Source organism: Prosopis cineraria, unplaced genomic scaffold, assembly GCF_029017545.1.
Source record: "Prosopis cineraria cultivar Desert tree isolate PC_DT_omini unplaced genomic scaffold, ASM2901754v1 PC3, whole genome shotgun sequence".
Classification (NCBI taxonomy): domain Eukaryota; kingdom Viridiplantae; phylum Streptophyta; class Magnoliopsida; order Fabales; family Fabaceae; genus Prosopis; species Prosopis cineraria.
In genome coordinates this window covers 39731604-39757218 of record NW_026555334.1, presented here as the reverse complement: position 1 = coordinate 39757218, position 25615 = coordinate 39731604, and the positions used below count along the sequence as shown (strand labels likewise).

The 25615-nt window shown below is 32.7% G+C and overlaps 3 protein-coding genes and 1 non-coding gene across 9 annotated transcripts; all 4 read left to right on the top strand.

The window, feature by feature from the left end:
• The first annotated feature begins 12016 nt into the window (after positions 1–12016).
• Positions 12017–16544, top strand: LOC129306738 (dihydroneopterin aldolase 1-like). 4 transcript variants are annotated; one of them, XM_054947470.1, is made up of 4 exons: positions 12017–12308; positions 12513–12587; positions 14171–14372; positions 16269–16544. In XM_054947470.1, exons 3-4 carry the CDS (start codon positions 14176–14178, stop codon positions 16468–16470), a joined length of 399 nt encoding a protein of 132 aa, XP_054803445.1. In that variant the 5' UTR covers positions 12017–12308; positions 12513–12587; positions 14171–14175; the 3' UTR covers positions 16471–16544. The 4 variants fall into 4 exon arrangements, with proteins under 4 accessions (XP_054803445.1, XP_054803441.1, XP_054803443.1 ...); XM_054947466.1 differs by having other exon boundaries at positions 12018–12587; XM_054947468.1 differs by lacking the exons at positions 12017–12308; positions 12513–12587 and adding an exon at positions 12767–12924.
• Positions 16545–18100: 1556 nt separating this feature from the next.
• On the top strand, positions 18101–22215 carry LOC129305851 (iron-sulfur cluster co-chaperone protein HscB homolog). Of its 3 annotated transcripts, none has more exons than XM_054946008.1 (7): positions 18101–18603; positions 19167–19263; positions 19379–19468; positions 19840–19905; positions 20518–20586; positions 20740–20882; positions 21867–22215. In XM_054946008.1, the coding sequence occupies exons 1-6, from the start codon at positions 18248–18250 to the stop codon at positions 20875–20877; spliced, it is 816 nt and encodes a 271-aa protein (XP_054801983.1). In that variant the 5' UTR covers positions 18101–18247; the 3' UTR covers positions 20878–20882; positions 21867–22215. The 3 variants fall into 3 exon arrangements, with proteins under 3 accessions (XP_054801983.1, XP_054801981.1, XP_054801980.1); XM_054946006.1 differs by lacking the exon at positions 21867–22215 and adding an exon at positions 21149–21629; XM_054946005.1 differs by lacking the exon at positions 21867–22215 and adding an exon at positions 21146–21629 and having other exon boundaries at positions 18104–18603.
• A 668-nt stretch (positions 22216–22883) lies between these two features.
• On the top strand, positions 22884–22956 carry TRNAR-UCU (transfer RNA arginine (anticodon UCU)). The gene has a single exon. It is a non-coding gene; the product is annotated as a tRNA-Arg (tRNA).
• Positions 22957–23081: 125 nt separating this feature from the next.
• On the top strand, positions 23082–25135 carry LOC129305853 (fra a 1-associated protein). Its single transcript, XM_054946009.1, has 2 exons — positions 23082–23372; positions 24671–25135. Exons 1-2 carry the CDS (start codon positions 23167–23169, stop codon positions 25020–25022), a joined length of 558 nt encoding a protein of 185 aa, XP_054801984.1. The 5' UTR covers positions 23082–23166; the 3' UTR covers positions 25023–25135.
• The last annotated feature ends 480 nt before the right edge of the window (positions 25136–25615 follow it).

Sequence of the window (25615 nt, the reverse complement as noted above, 5' to 3'; positions counted from 1 at the left end):
ATAATGTGCTCGCTCCCCTGCCACCCCTCACCCTCAGTCCCTAGATTTTTGACATGTCGCCTCTCGGTTGGACTGTCGTCGGAAGTGTAATTGTTCTTGTCATGCGTGTTTTCTCGATACACCATTTTTTTAAAAGGTAACGGATATTTAAAAAGGAAAACATAGTTTTTAATGTCGTTATTTTACTCACATTTTATTTTTAATTTCTATATTTTTTAATATTCTAAGAGAAAATGAAAACAATAAAAAACAAAACTGTAAGGACTTAAAATAATAAAAAAATATAGACGGACCAACAATAAAACGAGAATAAAGTACAAAAATTTAAAACTTTGTTTTTCCTATTTAAAAATATAAGATATTTTAATATTTTAACATATAATTAATATTTTTTAAAAAATGCTCATAATAAATAAGTCATTTATATTTATTTTATAATAAAATACTCCATCATATAAAAGTACATATGAAAAGTTTATATTAATTTAAAAATAATTAACTACTTTATTAAAGTGATATTCAATTAAAAATATCTTACATTTTTAAGAGAAAAAGTATGTATTTTTTAATTTATTTTTTAAATTTATTTATTTATTAGAATTGCATTGTCAAGGTAAAATACTTAAATTTTGTTACCACTTTTTTCAGTTGATAAACTAGACAAATAATTGAGATGACCATTGTGCTCCCTCTCCATCTCTTTGCATTATCACGCACCAAGCCAGGCCATAAATTATTGGGTTAAAGTTTAATTTTATTCTTGAAAAATGCTGGACACTATATACTCTTAATTGGAATAAATTTTGCATTAAACTATTTTTTAAGGGAACAAAAATCTCTTTCTCCCCATTATTTGATGACTTGTCAAGGCGTGGCGACCACGAAAAATCCCCTTCTCATTTTCTTCTTTATTCTTCTTCTCACTTCCACCATCGCACTGTTTTTTTCAAATGGGATCAAACGTTGAGCTTGAGCTACTAATTTTGATTTCAATTTTGTGATCTTAGCTAAATCCATTGTATAGGCTAAACCTGATCTGATCAACCCATCACTAACAACATACTACTAAGTCTATTTGAACATAATTTGTTTCTCAACTCATTTGCACAATTCATTCATGAGCTTGAGGTCCCAAGCTAGACCTGATTAACTACATATCCCTAGTATTCGAGATGTTGTCTTTAGAATCAAAAAGTGAAGGATTGTGTAAGTGAGCCATAAGTGTTGGAATTATCCTTGAAGGTGGTCTTGGAATCCTTCTCAAGTCATGAAGTTGAGTTTGCTATAGCTAACACCTCCACATTCAAGTATAAAAACCTGGAACATAGGTGATAATGTCACAGCCAACAGGGAATCGACAGTTCTACCGTTGACAATGACATAATCATAATTATCTTCATATGGCATTTTGTTGGCATAGGAGTGAGTTGATTCTAGAGGTGGAGTATGGAGCTAATAAGGTTGAAGAAAAATGAAGAGAAGCTCGTTGATGATGGATGAGAAGATTGAGGACATTGGGGTGAGAAGCTTGCAAGAAATTTGAGTATTTTACTGCTTTTGCTGTCATAGTCAATGAATCCACTAGTTTTTTGACCTTATCTGAATCATTCAGTTACTTTTCCAATACTCTCAAAACTTAGAATACAACCATCGAATCATTCATAAAAATATAGTACAAGTATAACAGAAGAATATGATCCTTAATTGACAACATTCTCTCTATTATACAACATAAATAAGATTGAGAGGCTTTACAATAGGAATACACAAATTCTTAAGCTTTAAGTTAATAATTCATATATTTTACACGCTTTTACATCTCTTATCTTAGCCTTTTAGCACTTGTTTTTGATATAATTTGAGATAAATGAGTAATATTTGTGGTAAAAGGGCAAAGAAATATTTTTAGAGAATTTTTTAGGATTTATTGCATAGTTTTCCAAATTTTCATTTAACATTATTTTTTTTATTCCCAAAAATTCATTTTATGAAGGAGATGAATTCAATTGGTTTGAAGTGGAGTATTTGTGTGGAAATCATGCAGAGGCTGAGAGCACCATGGGAGACGCGTCCGCAAGAGAGGAGAGATGGTGATATATAGAGATGAATTCAATTCCTCTCATCCCTTTTGATCATCGTCTTCTCCTTTCATCAAATCGCACATTTTATTCCAAGCTTCCATAGTCGTACGTGTTCAAGGTTGTGGAGATGGTTTGGTGCTAAAAATGCGTGGCTAGAGGCTTAAGATTCCTAGGGGCTTGATGGATGAAGATTGAGTTCATGGGCTTCAATGGCTAAGGATTTCTAGACTCTAGTTCTTTTGATTTTTCTATTTGCAATTTTTCTTTTCATTATTGAATTAGTGAAGTTGTAGTGTTGCACTTAAGGTGTTTGATTAAATGCTTTTGTCATTTTAATTGAGGATACTTGTTATTGAGTTAATTGATTGTTGGAATTGTTACTTAATTTTTAAATTCAATGGTTAATGTATAGTTGTGATGAATTATTGAATTTCTTAGCATTAGCAATTATATAGTTACATTGTGAGGCCTTGATAAGCTCTAATTGAGATTAATTTGGAATTAATTCTTGGTTAGGCATTGTTTTAGGTATTGTTCTAAGGCAATTAATCAACCAATAACACATTGAGAGCTTAATGATGCTAATTTAGTTCACTACATGAGTACTAATGGTTAGGCTTATGTGTATGACTTTGTTATCTATGTTTGGGATAGTTTTGAATTGAACTTGGCCAATGAGAGTATTTCTTTAGCAATTTAATTATTGAATGAGGATTTCTTCACCATCATACACCTAGGGATTACTTCCGTTCATTGTTGAAAACATATTTTTATTTGTTTACTCATTTTCTTTTAAAATCAAAAATTGCATAAACATTAGTTAGAATTTTAAATTTTATTTTTTTTGAAAATTAATCAAACCACTTTCCATTATTATTTGTAGCACATTTGATAGTTATTTTTAATCAATTTTTAATCCAACTCGCTAGGGAATTTGACCTAGGTTGTGCCCTATACACATTAGGGTGTTCACTTAGTTTAATTTGGTGCATATGCGACTAGTGCATTTCACCAGTGCTTTTCCCTTATCCACATTCAAGCTAAAGCCTATCACATGTTAAGAAAGAAGGTGAGTACAACCATTCAATAATTAATTTATGTCTATACTATACAATTGCATATTAATTGATAAAACATAAGGTTGAGCATTGAATGCTTAAGTGTATACATTCACACATAACACATACCATAATTTCACAATTTATCTCATTCTTAATTACCTCGATTCAAATTACAATATACATTGCCACAGCATAGAGAACCATGTAATAATAGCCCTAAATCAAACTATCACAATTTGCTATAAATTTATCAACCATGTAACACGTTAGATACAAATAAATGCATGATTGATTCCTTCTTGCAACCTCTCACTACTACAAAAAAAAACTGTTTACAGCAGTTAAAAAATACTTTTTGCATCGGTTCACACAGCATTGTTATTCCAGGGGATATAGAAAGTACGAGATTTTTTACATCAATTGTACAACCATTATAGAAGGTGGACTTTCTATATCGGTTCTTGCCACAACCAATGTAGAAAGTCTATTTTCTACATCGATTCTATCTAAACTGCTGTATATAGCAATATTATTTTGGAAAAAAAATAGGGTTATTTTTCTAGGTTGTAAACCCTACGATCCAGAAAAACACCTCTAAAATAAATAGAAATAAAATTCAATAGTTATAAAATAAGAAAGATTTATTTAATTTATTCAAATGTATAACAATTTATATTCAACATTCATTTATTTAAATCATAACAAAAGAATTGGAATTATAATTAAACAATATAAATAAAATTTTTGCATGATAAATTAAAAGAACCTAAAATTCCTTAGAAAATACAAGTGCACAAAAGCAAGGGGAACAAGCTCTTGACAGCAACTCCTTCTTTGCCTATATGAGCAAGTTGAACACACATATACACACCAAGTGTTGATACTCTTCATTCCCAAAATTTGGTAAGGCCTTAGCTTTTTTGTCCTATGGGTTTCATACCCTTGTAGAAGAAAATGAAACTACTATTAACTATTGAAAACATTATAGGTACATACATACTACAAAAAAAATTATATTGTAGATTTAATTTTAGCTTACATTAGATAGTTATCTTAGAATAGAAGGCTAAAATCATATATAAAAAGTGCTCAACACAACTAAAGAGACATTAGAAAGAAAAAAGTGGTTAATTATAAATAGAAAATTTGAAGCAAACTACCAAGAACAACCAAGAATAGCCATTACTTAAGTAATCTGAATATACAAACATAAAAGCTTATATTTATAAGTATTAAATATTTGATTATTTCTAATATTCCAACCATACGATACATTTTAGACAGAGCAAGACTAGCTCAAAAGTATTGAAGAATGCCTTATTTTCTTGCATTTGCAACCACTTCCTCCTATAGTGGATACCTTGAACGTGAAGAAGAAGAAAATAATTAATATTAATAAATAGATAGATAAATGAAAATGAACTAAGTAAGTAGCACTTTGTTGAAGTTAATTTAACATTTTATAAGTAGAAAAATATATGTAAAGCCAACTTAAGGTGCGTGGCATAAATCTTTTTGCTCACCTCATTAAGACATGAAATCGTTTAATTAAAAAAACAAGGAAAATAAAATTTCTTAAACATGTAGTATTTATGCCATGAAACCAAAATAACATCATACATAAAAGGGGTATTAAACAACAATAAAAGAAAGTATGAAAATTATTAATAAGAAAATCACCATAGAAGCCAAAAACATGGTTGTAGAAACAATACTATCACCATTTCCACCACAAGCAACCTAAAAACTGCACAAATTAGTATGCAAATCTATCATGCCATATTGAATAACCAAAAATAGGGTAAGAGAAAGAACTAAGACCTTAACATTGTCTATATAGTTGTTTGATTATATTTTTATTCTCATTTTATTTTGCTGAGGCTACTGTTAACATATATAAAATACAAATGAAAATAATTCAGTCATGAACTTGGATGCATAAATCGAATAGGGTATTAACTTTTGCATACCCTTTAATTAGCAAATTCAACCAAAAGCAAGTAAGCAATATCAAAGAGGATCAAATTCATATTCAATGGCAATATATAAATAACTCAGAATGAGTAATATTCAAACTAAGGGAATCCAAATTTGACAAGAATGACACTAATGAGATGCTATACAAGAGAAAGAAGGTGAGAGAAGGAGGAGAAGAATGGTGGAAGCACCCAAAACAGAGGTTGTAATGTGAAAAAAAATAAATCTCACATCTGAAAATTAATCAACGATCCAACCATAGAAAATGACGCATTGGATGTTCCAAACTATCTGACAAAATTTTAGCTTAATCCAATGGTTAATGAATCTGTAAGAGCAGATTTACTAAAACTGTCCTATGAATATACGAAAATAACCTTGGAGGAAGGAGGAGAAGGATTTGGAGAAAATAGATCTTGGGTTTTAGGTATTTTGTTTAGGGAGAAGGGATGAGGAGGAAGAGGAGGATGGCAACACAATATGGAGGCGAGGAGAGTACAAGACAAGGAGGAAGATGATGCAAACACATTATGTGTGAGGAAGATGATAAGAACTGAAACTTTAAATGACTTTTTACATCAATTGCTAGGATAACTGATGTTAATAATACATTTTATATCGGTTACCACTAAAATCAATATAAAAAGTACTTATTTTTTAATATTTTTTAAATTTAAAATACTTTTTACATCGGGTGATAGAGTGCCTGATGTAGAAAGTTAGCCTTCCAATCGATGTAAAAAGTCCCTTGTAAAAGCCAAATTTTGTCCTAGTGTCTTTATTTCATCTGACTAAAACTGTAGGCTATACAATTGATTAAGGCTTCGTCTGTTTGAATGGATTATCTAAGCTCACCAATTGTGAGAAGTGATCTGGTCAAATATCACTACACTTACTCTTGGACCACGGCTTCTTTATTCTAGAATCCTTGGGATGTCATAACCCGGAGCTAATCTCCTCAATAGACAGGTAGAGATGGTTGAGTTTAAGTCTTTTGATAAATTATGAGACAGCCTCTCGACAAACAATGGGATAATGCTAGTTTTTGTGCACCGAAAGGCAGCCATAAAATTCCATGTGAATTTTTTTACTTATCTCTCTGAACGAACTCTAGCCAAATGATCATGCTATGTCTCATGCCCACACACACATTTACATATGCTTATAATTCTTAATGACAAGGTTATTATTTTAAATTATTTAATCAATTAAAACATGCGAACATCTCAATCAATTATTACTTATCACATACTACTTTCATTCTCAATCTCAAATCACAATCACATGTTCTTTGCTTTACTCAACTATTAAACTAGAACTATTATAACCACATAAAAACAAAATCAATTTATCAAAATTTCCTTATTTCAACACAAGATTGAAATATGGAAATATTTTAGTTTCAACTTTGCATCTATAATGAAAGTAGGGTTAATAAAACCTCTTGTAATTCTTGGCATATGTCTACAACATAATTTCAATCATTCATGTGAAGGAACCCATTTAAAAATATAATTCAATTAACAAATAACTATACAAAATAAATTTTTCTCAATTACTTCAAACATTTGAGAGGTTTAATATTTACCTCTCAATAATTTGCTTTCAAGCTTGCCCATTATGTTCAAACTAATGCATGGATAATTAATTTACAACTAATCAAGTCCATGATCATTGACATTACTACATACACACTTCAAGCTCTCATTCTTAACACTTAACTCACCCAAATCCTTGTCTCTTCATATTCAAGCTTGTATACTAAGCTTATTATCATCCATTAACATCTACTAACTTCATTAAATTCTTTTAGGGTCATTAATATCACCTAATAACCCTCATAACTCACATTGAATGTCTAAATTTTTGGATATAAATAAGGTTCACTAACCAAAAGTATGTAAAACCCTTAACCCTTAGTTTTAGTACCTCAATCAACTTCCATTAACTCTATTTGAGTTAATGGATTTAGATTCATAACTTATATGGACCAAAAACCATGCCCCTTAATAAACCCTATCTTAGAAATTTTTAAAAACTAAAAGAGAAATGAAGATTGATGCTATGGAAGCTTACCCTTAATGTTTAGAAGCCTTATTTTACTCCTAATACTTCTAAATTTTGAGCCTTACCAAGGCTCCCTTTATTCTCCTCTCCTCCTTATTCTAGTTTTTTCTATTTTCTTTCCTTTTCTACACTAGAAGTCTTGAACGTGCAAATGATGAATTAAATTTTTCGACAATGGGCCATGGTGCATACAAGTTGCACTGTGATGTGTGGCATAATTTTAGCCATGCACTGCGGTATGTGTTAATCACGCCACAGTGTGTGGCATCAAGTGCCTCATCCACACCATTTAGTGATCGTGTTGACGATACAAATCAACTCTCCCTCCCTTTCTTAATTTATTGCGCCATAATGGACCATGCACATGCCACGGCTTGTGGCATAAACTCTTACTTCACATTTTCTCTCTCGTTTAGGCCTATGTACCAAATTCAGTCCCAGATCCCTTCCCACAACTATACCCAAGCCCTAAAGGTCCCTTAATCCTCCTCAAACCTGCTTTAACTCAATTTTACTTAATCAAATTCGATTATTAATTTAATTAGCTAAAAGGTTAAAATTTGGAATGTTACACTCTTTAGGTCCCATCATCTTATTGCGTTCCTTGGAATTCATTGCTTCTATGCCTAGAGGTCCTTTTGCATCTAATGTTGTTGTTGTTGCAATTGGAGGGGAGAAGAAGAATGAAGAAGACAATGCTATGTAGTTGGTCAAAACGAGGTTTGACTAAGCCAAGTCAAATTTTCATGGGCCCCATACCTTGATAAATCATTAAATAATGAGAGAACAAACAGCCATTTGCCATGAGGGGATTTTTGCTTCCTTAAAAAAAGTTCAAGAAGAATTTTACTCTACTTAAGAGTGTAAGAGACTTAGTGCTCATCAAAAAAGAGTACATGTACAAAATTGAACCTTAACTCTAAATTATTTGGTAGAATGTCACTCCAATGTTTATACTTGATTTTGTTTTCTTTTTGGCATGACTTGATTGTATTTTATTTTTAGTTTCTATAATCTATTTTCGTAATTTTTATCTCTTTTGTTTAATTTGTTTAAAACATTAATATATATATATTTAAAAAAAGAATAAGGCTTAGGAATTGCCTGTATACTTAATATATATTTATTCAATAGGCAAGTTGATTTTAATGTATTGATAATATTTTTTATCTAAAATATTAATAATAAGATTTTTTTATAGAATAAATAATTTATAAAAAATTTACATGTTTAAATTTAATTTGAAACAAGGTCCTTAAATATATAAAGTTAATTATATAATTTTATCTCAAATTTTAAAATATTAAGAAAGACTATTAACTAGTCCAAGGGGATTTAACACCTTTAAACCCATCACATGTTTGGTGAGGCACGTGAAGCTAAAAAAATTTTAAAATTGCATAATTAAAAATTTGGTCTAATTATTAATGAGAGTTAGATTTAGTGAAAAGGAAAAAGTTCCTCACATGATGGAACCAATATTTAAATTTTTATTAAAAAATATTTCAATTTAATATTCGACAACGTTTAGAATAAAATTATTGTAAAAGAAGAACAGGACACAGGACCTTAAAAAAATTATTACAGTTCTAGTGAGTTTGTGATCCTTTCCAGCATTTTCAAATTAAATGACTAATTGACTCACATAAAACAAATAAAAGGGATAGAAAATCAGAAAAATAAATTATCTTGACTAAATCATTTAATCTCCCATGCTTAACTTTTTTTTCCCATGAAATCAAAACAAGTAAATTTTAGTATTAAAAAATATTAGTAATAAGAGTTTGTTGTGACTAAATAATTTATTAAAAAAATTCACATATTTTAATTTATTTAAAAATAAACACTTCAAATATATCATTTTAAGTATATAAATTTTTTTTCCCTTCAAAAACTAATAAAGTAGGAGTATAGAGTTTTCCCTTACATTTGTACTCATTGAAAATGTAACATCCCAATTTAAATTTTAATAGTTAATTTGGGTTAATAAAAATTTTGAAAAATATTTAGAGGTAAATAAATTAGTAGGAAATGATCATTAAATCTAACTTAGGATATAATTCTAAATTAAAATTTTAAAAAAAATTAATTAAAAAAAGAAGAGAAGAAGAAAAAGAGAAATTACTTTCAACAGTCGCATGCATCAATAGTTATATAAAATAATAAAAAAAAGAGAAGAAGAGAGAGGAAAGAAGAAATAATAAAAAAAAATGTGTGGGACTCACTAAATTTTTATAAAAACTCACCTGTTTCCTTTCATTTCTTCAATTCTTTTCCTGCGCGCGAGCTAAGGCGGAGAGAAGCGAGTCGCCGGTGTAAAATATTTAAATTTTTAAGGTAAGAGTTTTTAATAGAATATTTAGGTTGTGATTTTAAGCTTTTTAAGACTAAGTAAGTGTTCTAAAATTTTTTCTTAGTCATCCTTCTTCTTTGGTTTTTGAGTTTGTAGTGGTAGAAAATTTAAGATCTGGAAGAGGGATGAATTTATGTTGAATAAATATGATTTTTGAGGTTGTCAGTAGTATAATAAATGTTCTAGAGTATAAATTTGTTGATAATCTTTGAATTTGTGGCTTATGAATCAAATTCTAAACTAGATATGAAAATATATGTTGATTTATTGAGGTTTAGATGATTATTTAAGATGAGAAATGAATTATTATGGTTATAGGATTATGATTCTAAGCTAGAGACTCAATTTTTAATTTTAGGTATTTTAGGTACGAATTTATGAAATAAAAAGAAAATTTTGATAATAGAAATTAGTTTAGAAGTTGATTTTTAGATTATTAATGTTTATTGATAATTAAAAGAGGAGTTAAAAAATTTTACTTAATAGTATTAACTCTAGATTTGTATTAAGATTGAGATTAAAAATTATGTTATATTTTTAATTATATTACTAGAATTATTTTATTAGTTTCAAAAATTGAAATTAATACTTATAAATAATATATTATTTGTAGATTGTATTACTGGTGAAGATTGTGGTGAGAGAAAAATTTTAAGGAATAATTTATTGAAAAAGCCATAAGGTAACCATGCTTTTAATTTGTGATTAGTGTTACTTCATGTTAATTGGGTGATTATTGAGAAAATTATGAATTTTGTAATATTGTATAATTGTGCAATATTATTATGAATTTGTTTGATTATTGTGGGAGGTGTTGGGAGACTCGCTATTGTTGTTGTATTTATGTGCCACGTGGTACGTCCCTATTGGAGTTTAATAGGTGGTTTGTAAGGGCTTGGGCTAATCTACCTTTAGCCGGGTAATTTAGCACCGAGTGAGGGTTACGGCTCGAGGTTAATGGAGGGATATAAGGATGGTTGTTTGTGTGTATTGTAAAATTTCTTATATTTGTTGGAATTATATTATTTTTAATTCTTACTTAGTAAGCACACACTTAACTGTTTGTATACACTATCATAAATTGACTTTGGTTACTGGGACTTTTGAGTCTCATTATGTGGTTAATAATTTTCAGGAGAAGAGCTACGAGTGACACGTGGAAGAGTCCCAGAGGCTTAGTGGTATAGATCCACTGTCTCTTTTGGGTATTTAATTTATGATTTATAATGTGTTATATTGTCAATATTAGAGCTTTTTATTTATTGTCAATTATATAAATATATAAATGTAATCATGCCTTTCAAACTATTTCTATTTTTAGTACAATTTGGATGACTGTAATTTTAATATTTGATTTATTTTAGATTGGTTAAAATGGCATGATTATAATGTCAAATAACTGGCTTTTGTTGAAAATTGACTAAATTGCTTATTTTACTTGTTGGGAGTATAAGGATGGACAAATGTAATTTAGTTTACTTGTTGGGAGTATAAGGATGAACAAATGTGATTAATGGCATGTGGGAGGTAACAATTTATCCGAAATGTTATAGTGTGTGAGTTGAAACTAATTATAAAATATTTTATATTATAATTATTGATATAAAAATGTGTTGGGTGGCTGTAACCCAACTATAATTGAGTTAAATTATTAAAAAAAAATTTGATGTGTTATAGAAAACAACATATTAAATTTTAATTTTATCATCTCGAATAAACTGAGTGTCGGCAAAAGAATAATAAAATAAATAAATTGCGTGACGCACTGATGCCTTTAACTTCCGGCTCATGCTTATAGCACAGACAATAAGCTTAAAAAAAAAAAAACAAAAGAAAACAATTTTAAAAGCGCTCCCTCATTTTTGTGTTGGACCAAAAATATGTAATAGTTTATTTTATTTGATGATTATTTGATTATTGATTGATTGATTTTTTTTGGATCAACAGATTTATTGATCATCGATGATTTATTGATTATTGACATTAATGATTGGTTGACGAAGTTTTTGTTTTTGTGAGAATGTTTGGTGGGCTTTTTTATACAACATACAACAAATAATAAAAAATAAAAATGTATTATGAAAAATATTTACCTAAATATCACACCCAAAATTGTTTAGACTCTAGATAAGTTTATATTTATAAAGAATTTGCTTAGATCAAGAATAATTTTATAATCAAAAATTAATTTTTTAATGAAAAGTGAAAATTCACTTAATCAATGAGTTTAAATTTTCTTTTTGATTAACAGGTATAATATTCATTGTAAATGTGAATGGCAATCTCTTGCTTTCCCTTTCCTACTACTCTACTTATAATATTTCTGCATGATTCATTTGTCAAATTCCTACCAATATACATTTTCCATGTCATCACGTGAAGCTTGTAGACAATAGGTTATATGATTGTTTCAAAGCATAATGCCACTTTTGCTTGCTTCATTTGCTCTTCTGGACCTCTCTTTCTTTTTTCTCTTGTTCAAATTTTTGTTTTCCTCTTTCATCTTTCTGTTCCAATTGATGATGTTAGCATTGGTTTGAAGTGTATTTTTTTTCTCTTTATCTAGCTGAAAAACTTATTTTATATTTGATTTAGGCACATTGTTTTTAATATAATTTTTTTTTCCAATTTTTATAATTTGCCTCCTGTGTTCTTTTTTACCTTCGATGCCTTAAGACCTCCCTGTTGACGTCGCCGGCGACGGAGTAAACAATCGAACCGAGAAGACGGCGGTGTGAAGTCACAGCGGAGAATAAGACGACAATGTTGGTGAGGAGTCGTGGAAGTGACGACATCTGATGGCTGCTCTGTTACTCCATCCATCGCAGCCTTCTTCATCTTTTCTCCTGGAAATCTTTCATACATGGATTTATTTAATGATTCAGATTTTGATTGGACTTTTTGAATGGTATATTTGTTTATAATATCTAATTATGTGTTTTTGATTTGAATATCTCATGAATTTCATTTCAGGAAGTGATGGAGGAGAGGAGAGGACGAAGGTGAGAGGGGATGGTGATTTGGTATTTTGCTATTATACTTTTATAGGTAACTATCTTTTATTATTATACCAAACATCGTTTTAAAATCCATTTCCACTTCCTCGTATTTCCACTTCCATTCCTTTGAAATTCATTCCGCTTACCAAACAAGGCCTAATTACCTAACCCAAACCCCAGCGACGCATCGAATCTGAAAATCATAAAAAATGCGATCTCTAAGCAAACATCAGAAGAAATCAAATAGAATAGAGAAGATAAGGACAAGGAACCGACCGAGTATCTCTCCTATTCCATTATATCCTCCAACTCACTTGCAGCTGGAGATAAGAAAAGCAATGCAAGTTCTATAGCTTTTACCTTTTCTTCTTCCTGCACAGTGAGGGGTATAGGACTTATTCCTTTATTATACTTTGGCTTTGACTGGAGGAAGGGGCTGTTTTATTGCGTTTCTGATTTCAAGTAATTGTAATTGTTAAATTTTGAAACATTGATGTTGGAATTTTGTTTTGTGGAGGTCAAGATTTTGTGCCAATTTATGTTGTGTTTGTTCTGCAATTCTCAATTGTTGCTTTGATTTTTTGTGTTTGCCAATTAGAGAAGTAATTAGGGAAGAAATTATGCCCTTATGAATTTGTTTTGGAGACGCAACATTACTCTCTTATTTTGCTAGATTTTGAGACTGTTTGTTGTGAATAAGGACCGATGATTTTTCGCATAAGCGGTAGCAATTTTTATGGCTATTGAGTAGATGAGATTGATACTTGATATCCCTTTAATACCCATGAAATATAGTCTGGTGCAAAATTCCCTTTTAAGGTCATGACTGTTATCACTTGATTCAAGGGTGAAATTTGGTGCCATTTAGCTCTAGGTTCTTTCAAGAAATGTTGGCCGCCAACCAAAAGGAATTTAGACATTGCTTATTGCTTAAGTCCTTGTTCCCACTTATGTTGGTCCTGAAATACCTCATGAGGATTCTGTTGCTATCCCAAAAGAGTGGGATGAAGAACATGGCTAGAAGTAGAGTTTTATGATCTTATGGGAAGTCACTAGATAAAATCTTGATCTGGGATTTTGACCACATTTCACTGGTTTTGAAGTGTTCTGACTCATTAAAATTTTGATGGATCGACTATGATATGGGTGTGAAAGATGCTTGTGTATATGTTCCTGTTTTTTAAGTTAAATTGACATTGAGACAATGCTTCATAGTTGATTGACATAAGTGGGTGCTATTTTTAGCTGGTTTTTTGGTTTTTGATTGGTTTACTTAAAAATCAAGTTTGGTCAATGTTCCAGATTGGGACAGGCACTAGTATACTGGTATCTGGGTCAAACTAGATGGTCCAATCTAGTTTTTGTTACATTGATTGTAGCACAAGTTTTAGAGAAATCTGAGAGGCTTTGATACCATAGCAATGTCTTGAATTATCGTGCTTTGAGATGGAATCTATGTATGCAAGTGACGCTACTCTAGGAGAGAACTACAAACAAGGACATAAGGGACTAATGAAATGACTATCATACTGACGTGGCTAAATGAATTATACACACACACTGTCTCTGACAATATAATTTTGTAAGCATCTATCCCTAGAACTTCTCCTAACAATTGTATTTTCTTGTCAGCAATAATGGAAGACAATACACACGTGAAGGGAGACAAACTCATACTGAGGGGATTGATATTCCATGGTTTTCATGGCGTTAAAGCAGAAGAAAGGAAGCTGGGTCAGAAATTTCTGGTAGATGTGGATGCTTGGATGGATCTCAGAGCAGCCGGTAAATCTGATAATTTGTCAGATACAGTTAGTTACACAGATATTTATCGGTAAGCAATAAGTTTAAGCTCTTCATTTATGTTTTCCACAAATTTGACCCATCCGGTCCTGGTATTAGGTGTCAATATTTTGCTTCTGATTTTCATAAATTTATCTGTGGTCTATGGATATGGGTTTAAAATATTTTATGATGTTTTGGCCCAAAAAAATATATGTAAGGATGTATAAATTATCAGTGATGCTCTTGACTTGAGTATCAGAGCACTTTTTTGGTCCCAAAATCAATATAAAATATAAGGTACCGATGGAACTATATTATTTGAGTCATGAACTGTACAATTCTTCTTTGAAAGGTGAAGCTATCTAAATTTGTATGATATTTTATTGAATGATGCATCAAATGAGTATTTAGTTTCTAGTAATGATTTCTCTGAAAAAGAAGAAACTTTGCAGATATACATCACCATCATTTTAATCAAAGCCACCATTCAAGCTTTTCTGTTTCTGCGGCTCTATCTGCTTCACTCAGAATAGACATATAGAGCAAGTGCAGATGATATTGATCATGATAAATATCCAAGTCTCACCCACACTCAGAATAATGAAAGGATTTGGATTTTGATAGTTTTACAGTTATTTCTCTTGTCTACTGTTGGAGATTTATTGGTAGTGCCATTCTGCTCGTCCTCCTTGATCACTTTCATACGTGACTTAGTAAAGAAAACAGATTAGTAAAATGGTTAGAGTTGTTGTAATGAATACCGTGGAATAAAATGAGCATTGGAACAAATCTCAAGACCGATGGGGAGAGCAAAAGATGGTTGAAAAGTGAGACATAAATTCCTCCATAAGACATGTTATCTTTTAAGCATTATCACACAAGGCTTGTGTCATGAGTCCCGTATCGGGAGGCCACATTAGTAAAGTGTGATTTATAAGTCAGCTGGATACTCTCTTTCTACGAGGCGCCTTTTGAAAGTAAGTTCTACCTAGAGGGCTTGTGGTTGTGACCATGCCACCCTGTCGAGAGTCGATGTTTCCGATGGCTCCACTCCATAGTACTTCACTCAGCGTTCTATCGGTCAGAGTCCTCCATGGGTGGCCCTCTTTGTGACACCATCTTAATGAAATCACCAATGTAACGAGCATACGTTTAAAGGGAGAGCCGATTCCAAAAGACTAACCTATTAAGAGAGAAAATCCCTTGAACTTATAAATCCCACACCACTTGTGAGGCTCCCTGATATGGGACCCGTGATGTCTTGCTCCCCTTAGGGGGGTCGGGTGTGCATTTTAGCATGTATTATGGGTTTTTTGTGAAAAGCTCAGTGATGACGGGAACTTATCTGACTAAATGATGTTAATTCAATGCTAGAAGCAGCATCACCTCTCTTGACCCATCAATGCAAATCTTCTCTGTCTTTTTTATTCAATGTGGAGTGAGAGAACCGCTGTTTTTGAGTGCTTTTAGACGGGTCTTGGTGGAAAATAAGAGATGAAGCTAAGCCTAACAGAGAGAGGGCTACATATTCAGTTTCATATGGCTGGAGTTACCAGTTACCAGAAGTGACGAGCTCTGAGCATCATTGTGCTAAGATACAAGATCATAATAACCTCAATTAGAATCCAATTTAGCAAGGTACAAACAGAGAGAGAAGAGAAAAAAGGGTGAATATAGACTGGTATGCAGACTTGGAAGTGGTTTATAAAATGTCACTTCAGTGTGCCGCGTCATAATTAATGGCAAGAGAGTAAAATGGTATACTGCTTTGCAAACATTTTTAAGGCTTATTGTTGGTCTGTTTGAAACAAAAGTTACTTTTAGAATCGATATAAAATATTAAATATACTTTGAGGACCAGAATAGGATTTTAATCCCCTGAGCAAGTGTTATGTAATTAATATTATGTAAGTGCCTTTAACAAGAACCATTTGTGCTGGTGCAGTATAGCGAAAGAAGTTATGGAGGGGCCACCTCACAATCTTCTGGAATCAGCAGCTGAACAAATTGCAACCAATATTCTGACAAAGATCCCTCAGATATCCGCTGTTTGCGTGAAAGTGGGGAAGCCTCATGTGGCAGTTCAGGGCCCTGTTGATTACTTAGGTGTTGAGATCTTTAGACGCAGAAGCGATGCACTAAACTAAGACATCAAATACTCTTTGAGGTTCTGTATCATTGGGGTTTTCTGCTTAATGAAACACTTTATTTTCAACTCTTATCAATCTTCTCTAATATTTCCCTTTGCCTCGTTGCCAATCATGAAACCCAGGTTTGAACTGCTAATATTTTCTTTTTCCCCAATAGTGCGTGGCCTTGAAGGCTTTGTAGATTGCTTTTGTTGCTTTGGCTGTAGTGAACTGAGATACCTGTGTCCTTTTGCTCTCTTGTTTTCCACTCTTCTTGATATCAACGAAGGTATTTCTGGCCGGAAAAAAAAAAAAAAGAGAAGATATCAACAGAGGTAGACAGGAGAGACATTATTATTACATCGTCAAAACTAGCATGCTATGATAAGTGCTGCATGAAAGTTTAGACGATGTAGAGAGTCTTGGGTGCAGATGAAATTGGCAGAAATTCCTGAATCACGTTGAACGAAGCTTTCTCGTTTGCTGTTTCATCTGGCTGTTCTATTAGATTTCAAAAAATCACTAGCTGATTGATTGATTTATCTACACAATTGTTGGACGAACAAACGCATGCTCTATACCTTTACCCCCTTCTGAATCTATTTTGCAAGGGAGGAGGAAGGTTGAGGAACGTGCGGGTATATGTAAGTGGAGTAGAGTAGGTAATTTAGACAGGTTTAGTTTATTCAGATTGAGTTTAAAGTATCATATTCTTTAAAAAAAACGTATATAATTAAGCTCAACTTTAAATTTTTTTGATTGAGTTCAAACTGCCCTATCAAGTTTAGTTAAAATTATTAACTTTAAAGTGGAGTGATTATCCTGAGATATGGGATGATATGATCTAATCATTGATGAACCTCTGAGAGAGATAATTTCAGGGCAGCTTGTAATATTATGTTAAATATTACTGATTTTCAAACAAGTACTCTAGGTCTTTTTTTCCTGCAAAGACTTTGGAGTTTTTACCTCTTTTCCATTCAAAAGAAAAAAAGGGCAAAAGAAGACTTTCTAGTTTTTAAGTTCTCTCCATCTAATGGGATAAAATTTATTGTTATTGTTATATAATAATAATAATTAGTAGCATTTCTTAAAGTATTTCCCCCCCTCGATGATTGTCAAATTTAGTTAAGAGAGTTTTTTTTTTTCAAAAATGTCTTTTATATTTATATAAATATGACTTCGAAATAAAGTTCATAAGTGGCTTGAACTATTTCTGCTAATACAAATTCTTACTGGTTACTTTTGATTTGATATCAATAGCATACTAATAAATAGTTGACATAAAGTGGTATTGGTGAATTTTTATGAAATTTTTTTAAAAATAATATTTTATAAAAATAATAAAATGAGTAAAAAATATTTATAAAAGAAAACTTTAGCTAAATTTATCAATTTTAATTTTAGAGGATTTAAATCTTGATAGTTGATTTTAGTTTAATAAATGACATTAACTTTAATGTTAATCTATCTTCATAAGATATTATGTTTATAAATTTTGAATTAAAATTAAAATATACTTTTCATAATATTTTTTAAAGTCATATGTTTATATAAAAGAAGTTTTTTATGCACTAATGATAATGATAATCACCCGATAATTTAAACCTTCTAGCTGAGTTTTTTTTTTTTTTAATGCCAATGATTACGTGAACATGGGTTGATCATTAGCTGGAACTTGGAGCTCCGTTAACTGTATTAGCTGAAATGGGGAATAGCCGCGGTGCTAATAGCTTTTTCTCCGAGCCCCCTCGCAAAGCGAAATTGCTTCTACTAGCTTCTGTGTTCTTCTACGATGTCGAAGAGGAAACTCTCAACGCCTCTTTCCACTTTCACGAGAAAATGCCTAACTTCGATTGCCCCCTTCTCCCCCTTCAAATCTTCTCCTACGCTTAAACGTTGCACCTATATCTCATCGCCACCGCCTCCCATTACACCATATCATCGTCTTTTACATGACCCCTCGTACTGTTCTCTGGGAAATCTTAGGGCTTCTGTCAAAAGTGTTTCCTCGGTATCTTCCCGGAAAATCGAAAGTGGTTGCTGGAACTGTCATGCTATGCCCGAATCAGCACCGTTTTTGGTTTGCCAGTCTTGCAGGAGCATTCAACCCGTCGATATATCCGTCGACTATTTTGACATATTCGGACTGTAAGTTTCTGGGCTTTTGTTAATCTCGATAGTAACTTTGCTGGCCAAGTTTCACACTCTTTTTTTTTCTTTTTCGTCCCCTCATATTTATGTATGATTAAGTATGGAAAGAAATATGGAATAAAATTTTTTCATCTATGCTGGTTGCTGAGTTAGTAAACATATCGGGAATAAAGGAGATTTCTATTTCTATTGATAAATTTGAGAAGTGACGTGAAACAATGATTATGAAGAGTTTGCTGTCTTTCTGCACTGCATAGAATAGTATTTTGGCCACATTGCATTAGATGGTTTTACTTTTTTTTTTTTAAAGTGTTGTCTCGTATATTTGTAGATGCTACGTTTTGTCAAGTAAAGAGAAAACTGTATGTTATTGTAATCTTCTGAGTTCTGGACACTTCTAATGGGTCCTTTTTGGCAAAACCTGAAGCATAATTTGGTTCTTGCTCATAAATTTTGCCTTCAGATTTCACAATAAAGAGGGGAAAGTTTATTGCCTGCTAAATTTGATAGATAAGGCGGGAAATCTGAAAGTAAATTTTATTTTTCCCAATTTGCAATAGGGAGAAGAACTATGATATTGAGGTTAAGAATTTGGAAGGCAAGTACAAAAACTGGCAAAAGAAACTACACCCTGATTTAGTACATTCAAAATCTGAGGTAAGTCTGACGGATTTCCTTTCTTCTTCCTGTTATTTACAAACCTAGTTTTAATGAGACAGGCAAGTTGAATATTTTTCTATTTTTCTTTTTTTAACATTATCTATTGGGTTAGAAAGAAAGAGATTTTGCTGCTGAACAATCTGCCAAGGTGATTGATGCATATCGTACGCTTACAAGGCCTTTATCAAGAGCAATTTACTTGGTGAGCATATTTTCTTCCTTATATCACAAAAATGGTCATTCTTTATTGCAGTGGTAGAAATCTCTATATAACTTGAAAATGTTAAAAAGAGTGGGTGAGTGATGATATATATCTGTATGTTTGTGTGTTTGCAAAGAAGAATATTCTATATCTATGTAACCAAGAGGGGAAAAAATATTCTATATCTGGGTGGTATTCGTTCAGAATCCACTTTGGGTATCTCTGAACTTTTTTTTTTTTTAATGCAAACATTGGGATAATTCTATCGTGTAAATGTCATAAATAAGTCCTCCATCACAACTTTTGGCTTTTATTGTTCAGTTCTTCCTTCCGTTGTGTTATTAAGTAATATTGTTCCATTTGTTTTCCAGTTGAAGCTTGAGGGAATAGAAGTTGATGAGGAACAGACAGTTTCAGAGCCTGAACTACTATCTGAGGTGATTAAATGGACTATGATATGCATTTAATGTGATTTTTTTGACATTTTTTTAATAGATACTTCATAATCAATAATGATAGAGATGACTGGTTATTGTATTTGAAAACAATTCTAAAATAACCTAGTGAGATATGGTTTGTTGTTATTATTGTTTTTGTCGTTTATTCAAATCATTAATCGATTGAAAACATGATGGGATAAGTGAAGTTTTTGGGATGCTGAATTACCTGCTATGAAAGTAAATTATTCTATGGATTTCATATACTGAACATATGCTTCAACGATTTATATGTGGAATAATGATGGAAGTGGCAGCAGAGAAGAAGAGTTCAGAATGGGTTTGCTGGATTGCAGGGAGAGATTTTCTTTCCTTTTATATCCATGCCCCCACCTTTATTCTTCTTTCTCTTGAAAAATCAGGCTTCCCTTTCAGATTTTTAAATAGTAACACTGGATCTTCTTTGTGATAATAGCTTGTGGAGTGTAATGCAGTATTTTCTATCTCCCATTCATATCATGTCGCCCACGAGAAGACCTGATTTTCTATCAGTTATCTATATTTTTTGGAAGAAAAAATTATTATATATTATTTGGTTAAATTTTACTGCAGATTTTGGAAATCAGGGAAGCAGTTGAAGAAGCTACTGACTCTGAGGATTTAAATCACATTCTCTCTGAGGTAAATATGATCGCTCTAATTTGCTAAGCAGAAATCGATTGAAAAGATTGCTTCCATCATCTTCCATTTTGTTATTGTTTAGTAGGATGGATTATTATTGCTTTGTTATTGGTTTTCTGCACACCGTGATATCAAACCTCTCATTTCATGCAGATGCAGGAAAAGCTAAGGCATTGGTCAACTGTCTTTGCTAATGCATTTAAAAGCCGGAACTTTGAAGAAGCTAAATCTTCAATTCAGAGAATGACGTACTATGAGCGTGTAACTGATGAAGTAGCAAAGAAACTTTGATATAGGTAAGATCATCTTTTTCGTGTTTAGCTACCTTCTGAGACTATGCTCAAGATGAAAAGAAGAAAACGGAAGAATTGAGGTTCAAGGTGAAAAGTGATTTACGCTTTTGGGATGGGCAAATTCATGAAATAAGAGTGAAAAGGTTTTCATTTGTATTCCATTTCATTTGCCAAAAATTGCCACTAATTAAGGTGAACATGAGAGAAGAATGGGGTTTAAAAGCAAAGAATTCCAGAAAATTGACCTGCTTGTGCCTTTACTGTAGAAGTTGGTGGCATGGGACGATGATGATAGTGGTTCTGGAAAGGTGCCATGTCTGACATTTCTATTTTCACTCTTATCAAGCTAGAGGAAGTGCAATCAGTGCGAAGGCTTCCACTTTTCTTTCAGTAGTTTATTGCACGGTGAACGCGATGCAAGTGGCCCCCTTTTAGTTTCTGCTTCTGCAATTTTTAAATGATTCTGGGGCAGACTTCGAGGATTGGGACATTCCTTTTGTGGTATATAATGGGCTTGTCTGAAGAATTTGAACGTGACTTCCAAATTGTGTCATAGTACCTTAATGCTGCTCGCCTGCTATGCAGATGATGAGAGTTTACGCAGTGGTGCCATGGCATCATTATCGTCCCTAGCATTTGGGGGCCTTGTGTAATGCTATCTGGTTTTTATACGCGCAAGCATTAAATCGACAGTGTTCTTTTATTATTATACAATACACCCATCCTGATTGATGACTTCTAAATATCTTATATCGTCGTGAGCTCACATTTTGGTGAATGATTATTATGAGGATGCCAATTGCCAAGTTTCAGAAATGTGCCAAGAGAACGCTATTTGAAGGAGAAACTTTTAAAGTTCAATTATGACTTTTGCTGCATCCTGCAGTACAAGAATGACTAAATCTGGCTTGCCCTTTTTGTTTAACCCATAAAATACAGTTTGGAAATTGATGGTGCCAGTAACAGTCCCTTTATCTTGCATTTCAGATCGTAGCTGGAGGCTTCTTCAGATCTAACAACTTTGCAGAGGCAAGGAAGAAACATGGGAAATAGGTTTTAAAATATGGAAATGGACCTTTATATGTCCTACGGTGAAAGACATTCCATGCATTAGTAACATTATTGAGGGGTGAATGCATAACCAGTGTTTGGTTTATAATTTTTTTTATTGTACACGATTGTTCTATTTGAAATAATCTTGTTTAAAACACAGTTAAACATTAAAGATAGGTGCCAATTTATTATAACATGACGTCCTCTTTATTAAACGTTTCTATAACTTTTACCGGGGTTATTAGAATCTTTGGGAAATTGAGATAGGCTTACATTTTGTTAGAGGGGGGGACTGCTTTTAACTCTTTCATTTTGTGTGTAGGCCAAACGCATTTATTTTTTTCCTTGTGTGTATTCAAAGGCATTATTTTTTTCCCACTAATCTATGTTGTTGCCATTTTATTTATCCTTTCCAAAGCAATAGCTATCTGTGGTTAACTCTTATGATTTTATCCTAGCAAATTCCCTTTTAAAGTCTCACTAATTTATTTTTCTCAAATCGTTACATTCATACTCAAAAACCCCTTTTTTCAATAATAATTCACATCATCATTAGGTTATATTACATTATTATATGTTGCTATTCTTTATTGCTATTGACCATTGTTTTCTTTTGTCACTTTACACATGTTTGAGGCACCAATTTGAAGCATTAGAAATTTAGAATAGACAATACCTATTGGACTTTATAAATAACAACCTCAGTTTGGTTATTGAGAGGTTAGTTTGTCAGGTATGTTTTAATTTTATTTTTTAAAAAAATACAACCTTTTGCTTTCAATTAAAAGAATTAAATAAAAAACTGAGAAATTGCCGAATTCTTACTGCTTGATCACATGCAATTTTCCTATCCATGGCTTAGGGTTTACTCATGAGAATCTTGTTAAGGGAGGGACGGAAACAACAAAATTTTTATAATTAAAGTTAGATTTGAAAATCTAATATCCGAAAGCGCCTGTGGCCTAATGGATAAGGCGTCTGACTTCTAATCAGACGATTGTGGGTTCGAGTCCCACCAGGCGTGCATGTTCCTCCTATAAACCTCAAAAAAGTTGATGACTCGGGCTCTTTTTTTATGAAAGAATAATACTAATTTATATATATATATATATATATTTTAGACTTTTTAACTGTGGCCTAAGTAACTGCTGACTGCATCAACGAAACGCCCCGCTTATAACCATTAACCAAAGCCCTTGGGGACCGAGAGGACGTGTGATTTTCCGGGCCAACTATGGGATGGGTTTGGAGAGACGACGACGATCAAGTACGAGCATCATCTCGTGAAAATCGTGAATTCGGGAGCTCCGCTCAATCTGGGGGACCATGCTCCACCCGAAAGATCATGAAATCTCGGTGCAAAACGGAGGAGGTTGAGCCTGGCAAGTTTGTCAGGAAATGCGAGAAATCCCAAGAGATTCTCAGGGATTGCATCGGAAAGTTAGTATTTTTTTTTCCGACTTCCTCTATTTCTTTATCTGGATTTCCTCCTTTTAATTTATCTAGGCAAATGGGTGTCTCTTTTATTGTCCATTGGTTTGGATTTTTTTGGCCGGAACATTGATTCAGATTTTAAACTCAACATCCCTGGTTCCCTGTGTCCTACTGTTGTTTTGTTTTCCTTTTTTAGTAGCCTATGACTAGAAACATAAAAAATAGAAAATATAAATAAACAATAATTTCGTTCGTTTTTACCTTCCCGATTTTATTATGCCTTCTATTTTGTACAAAATACAGCAATTTATCAACTCTGGTTATACGTCCATTTTATATCAGCAACAATAATATGACCCCTTGGCGAATTATGTTAAAACTATAGCTGTTGGGAGGGCCTGGAAGAAAGAAAAGTCATATGAAAGTAGGGAACGTTACCAACACGTAAACTACGCAAGTCTTTGGAAATAGTTGCCAGAACTCGGAGATGTAGTTTTATAAAAGAAAAAACATAAGGAAGATTTGGCATTAAACGGCTGTACCCTTTGTTTTTATTGTTCTTATGATCCAGGGTGGGTATTTATTCTCTTTACTGATTTCATGGTTTTTCTGTTGCGGAAACGTAGAAAGCCTCTAATTATTTATCTACAAATGGACTTGAATAGGAAGGAAAGCAAGAATCAGGGGCAACTGGTTGACATGGTATCTGAGTGATATGGTAAAAACCTAGGCCCGATGATACAGGACACTAGACTAGATATCACTTAAAGTTGTTGTCCCTTCTCTCTTCAACTGGAAAATGGAACTCTTCTTTGTTGTGAATTATATGGTTGACGGTTGCCACTTGAATTCTTAGTCATAAGTTTTTGGGATTGTTTATGACCCAGTTGATTTTTTTCTTGGTAATCACAACCCATCTGCTTATAAATTCGAATGCAAGTTGATTTTATTTGACGCCCTGATGATGGCTTGGAATTGAGCCATTGCTGTAAGATTTCATTTTAGAGAGCGAGTAAAAATGGTTTTACATTCTATGGTGGGCGCTTGGTTGCTGTTACATTGTAGGCGTGATGATATAGTGGACAAGTATTCAAGGCCGAGGAGTCCTGTACTTGAGCATCTTATTGTTGTTTGATCTAGAGGTGATATTTGCGGCTTATCTTATAGAACCTGACTTTCCTGATTTAGTATGCTTTTAGGTTTTTTAAATGATAAATCCTTCTGGAAATAGGAACAAGCCACGAACTCCTGTCCTGACTTGCATGTTTGTCCTTGCTAGTTCTAATGGCTTTCCCATGCCTCAGGCCTGTTGAAGTGGTGGAATCCAACAACGAGTATGCTGAAGACGATGTTACAGACCAAGTCCTGCAAAGAGGGTCCTCAGAGTTTGGTCCATCAGACGCTGGGGCGTTTCACTTCCCTGGGCTGCGTAGTGATTTGGAAGCCATGGAAAGGAAAATCATCGACGGTCTATCTCGGTTCTTGGATGCAGCTGAAGACATGAAAAATGGCTTCTTGGATGTTTTTGCAAAGGCTCCTCGCATGCTTGATGGGCCCTCTGGAAGGCGAGGGACTCCAGAAGCCTCTCCCAAACCAAATGATCATCAACACGGAGCAATCGATGCTGATTTGTCTGCATTGGCTAAGGACGTTTAGTTTAATTTGAGCCGCTTCATGATTTTAGATGTATACATATAGAAAAATAAAAATCCCCTCTTTGTGTTAAAATATGAAATCAATTATAAATGCCTGCACTACGATTAAATCGATCCTTCAGTGTTCAAAACATGTTGATTGAGCTGTCATTAACCACTGAATGGAATCTGAACAACGTCCTTCAATAATCAGATATCGACGAAGTAGGCGATCATGAATGCTACGAATCTTAAAAGTAACTTTTTAAGAACTCCTAAACTTGTTGAACTCTTGGGGACTTGCCCTCAAATTCAATTGCATATCATCTCTCAATCTTCCCCTTGTTTCCAAACTTTTATGGTCAACTAAACTCATGCCATAACCTTGAAATGAAATCGTTGGTGATGAATAAAATGATTTTCAGGATCATATCATTTCCTTTTAACATCAATTGTCTGAGATAACAAACCGACAATCTTTAGTTGTTCATTCAAATTTTTAATGCTTCATTCAAATTTCTTGGAACTTGACCAATACTCTCACGCTCTTGGAACTTGCGCCAACAAAGAGGAGTTAATTCGCCCCCAAGAATTTTGAGCATGGGCATATTTTAT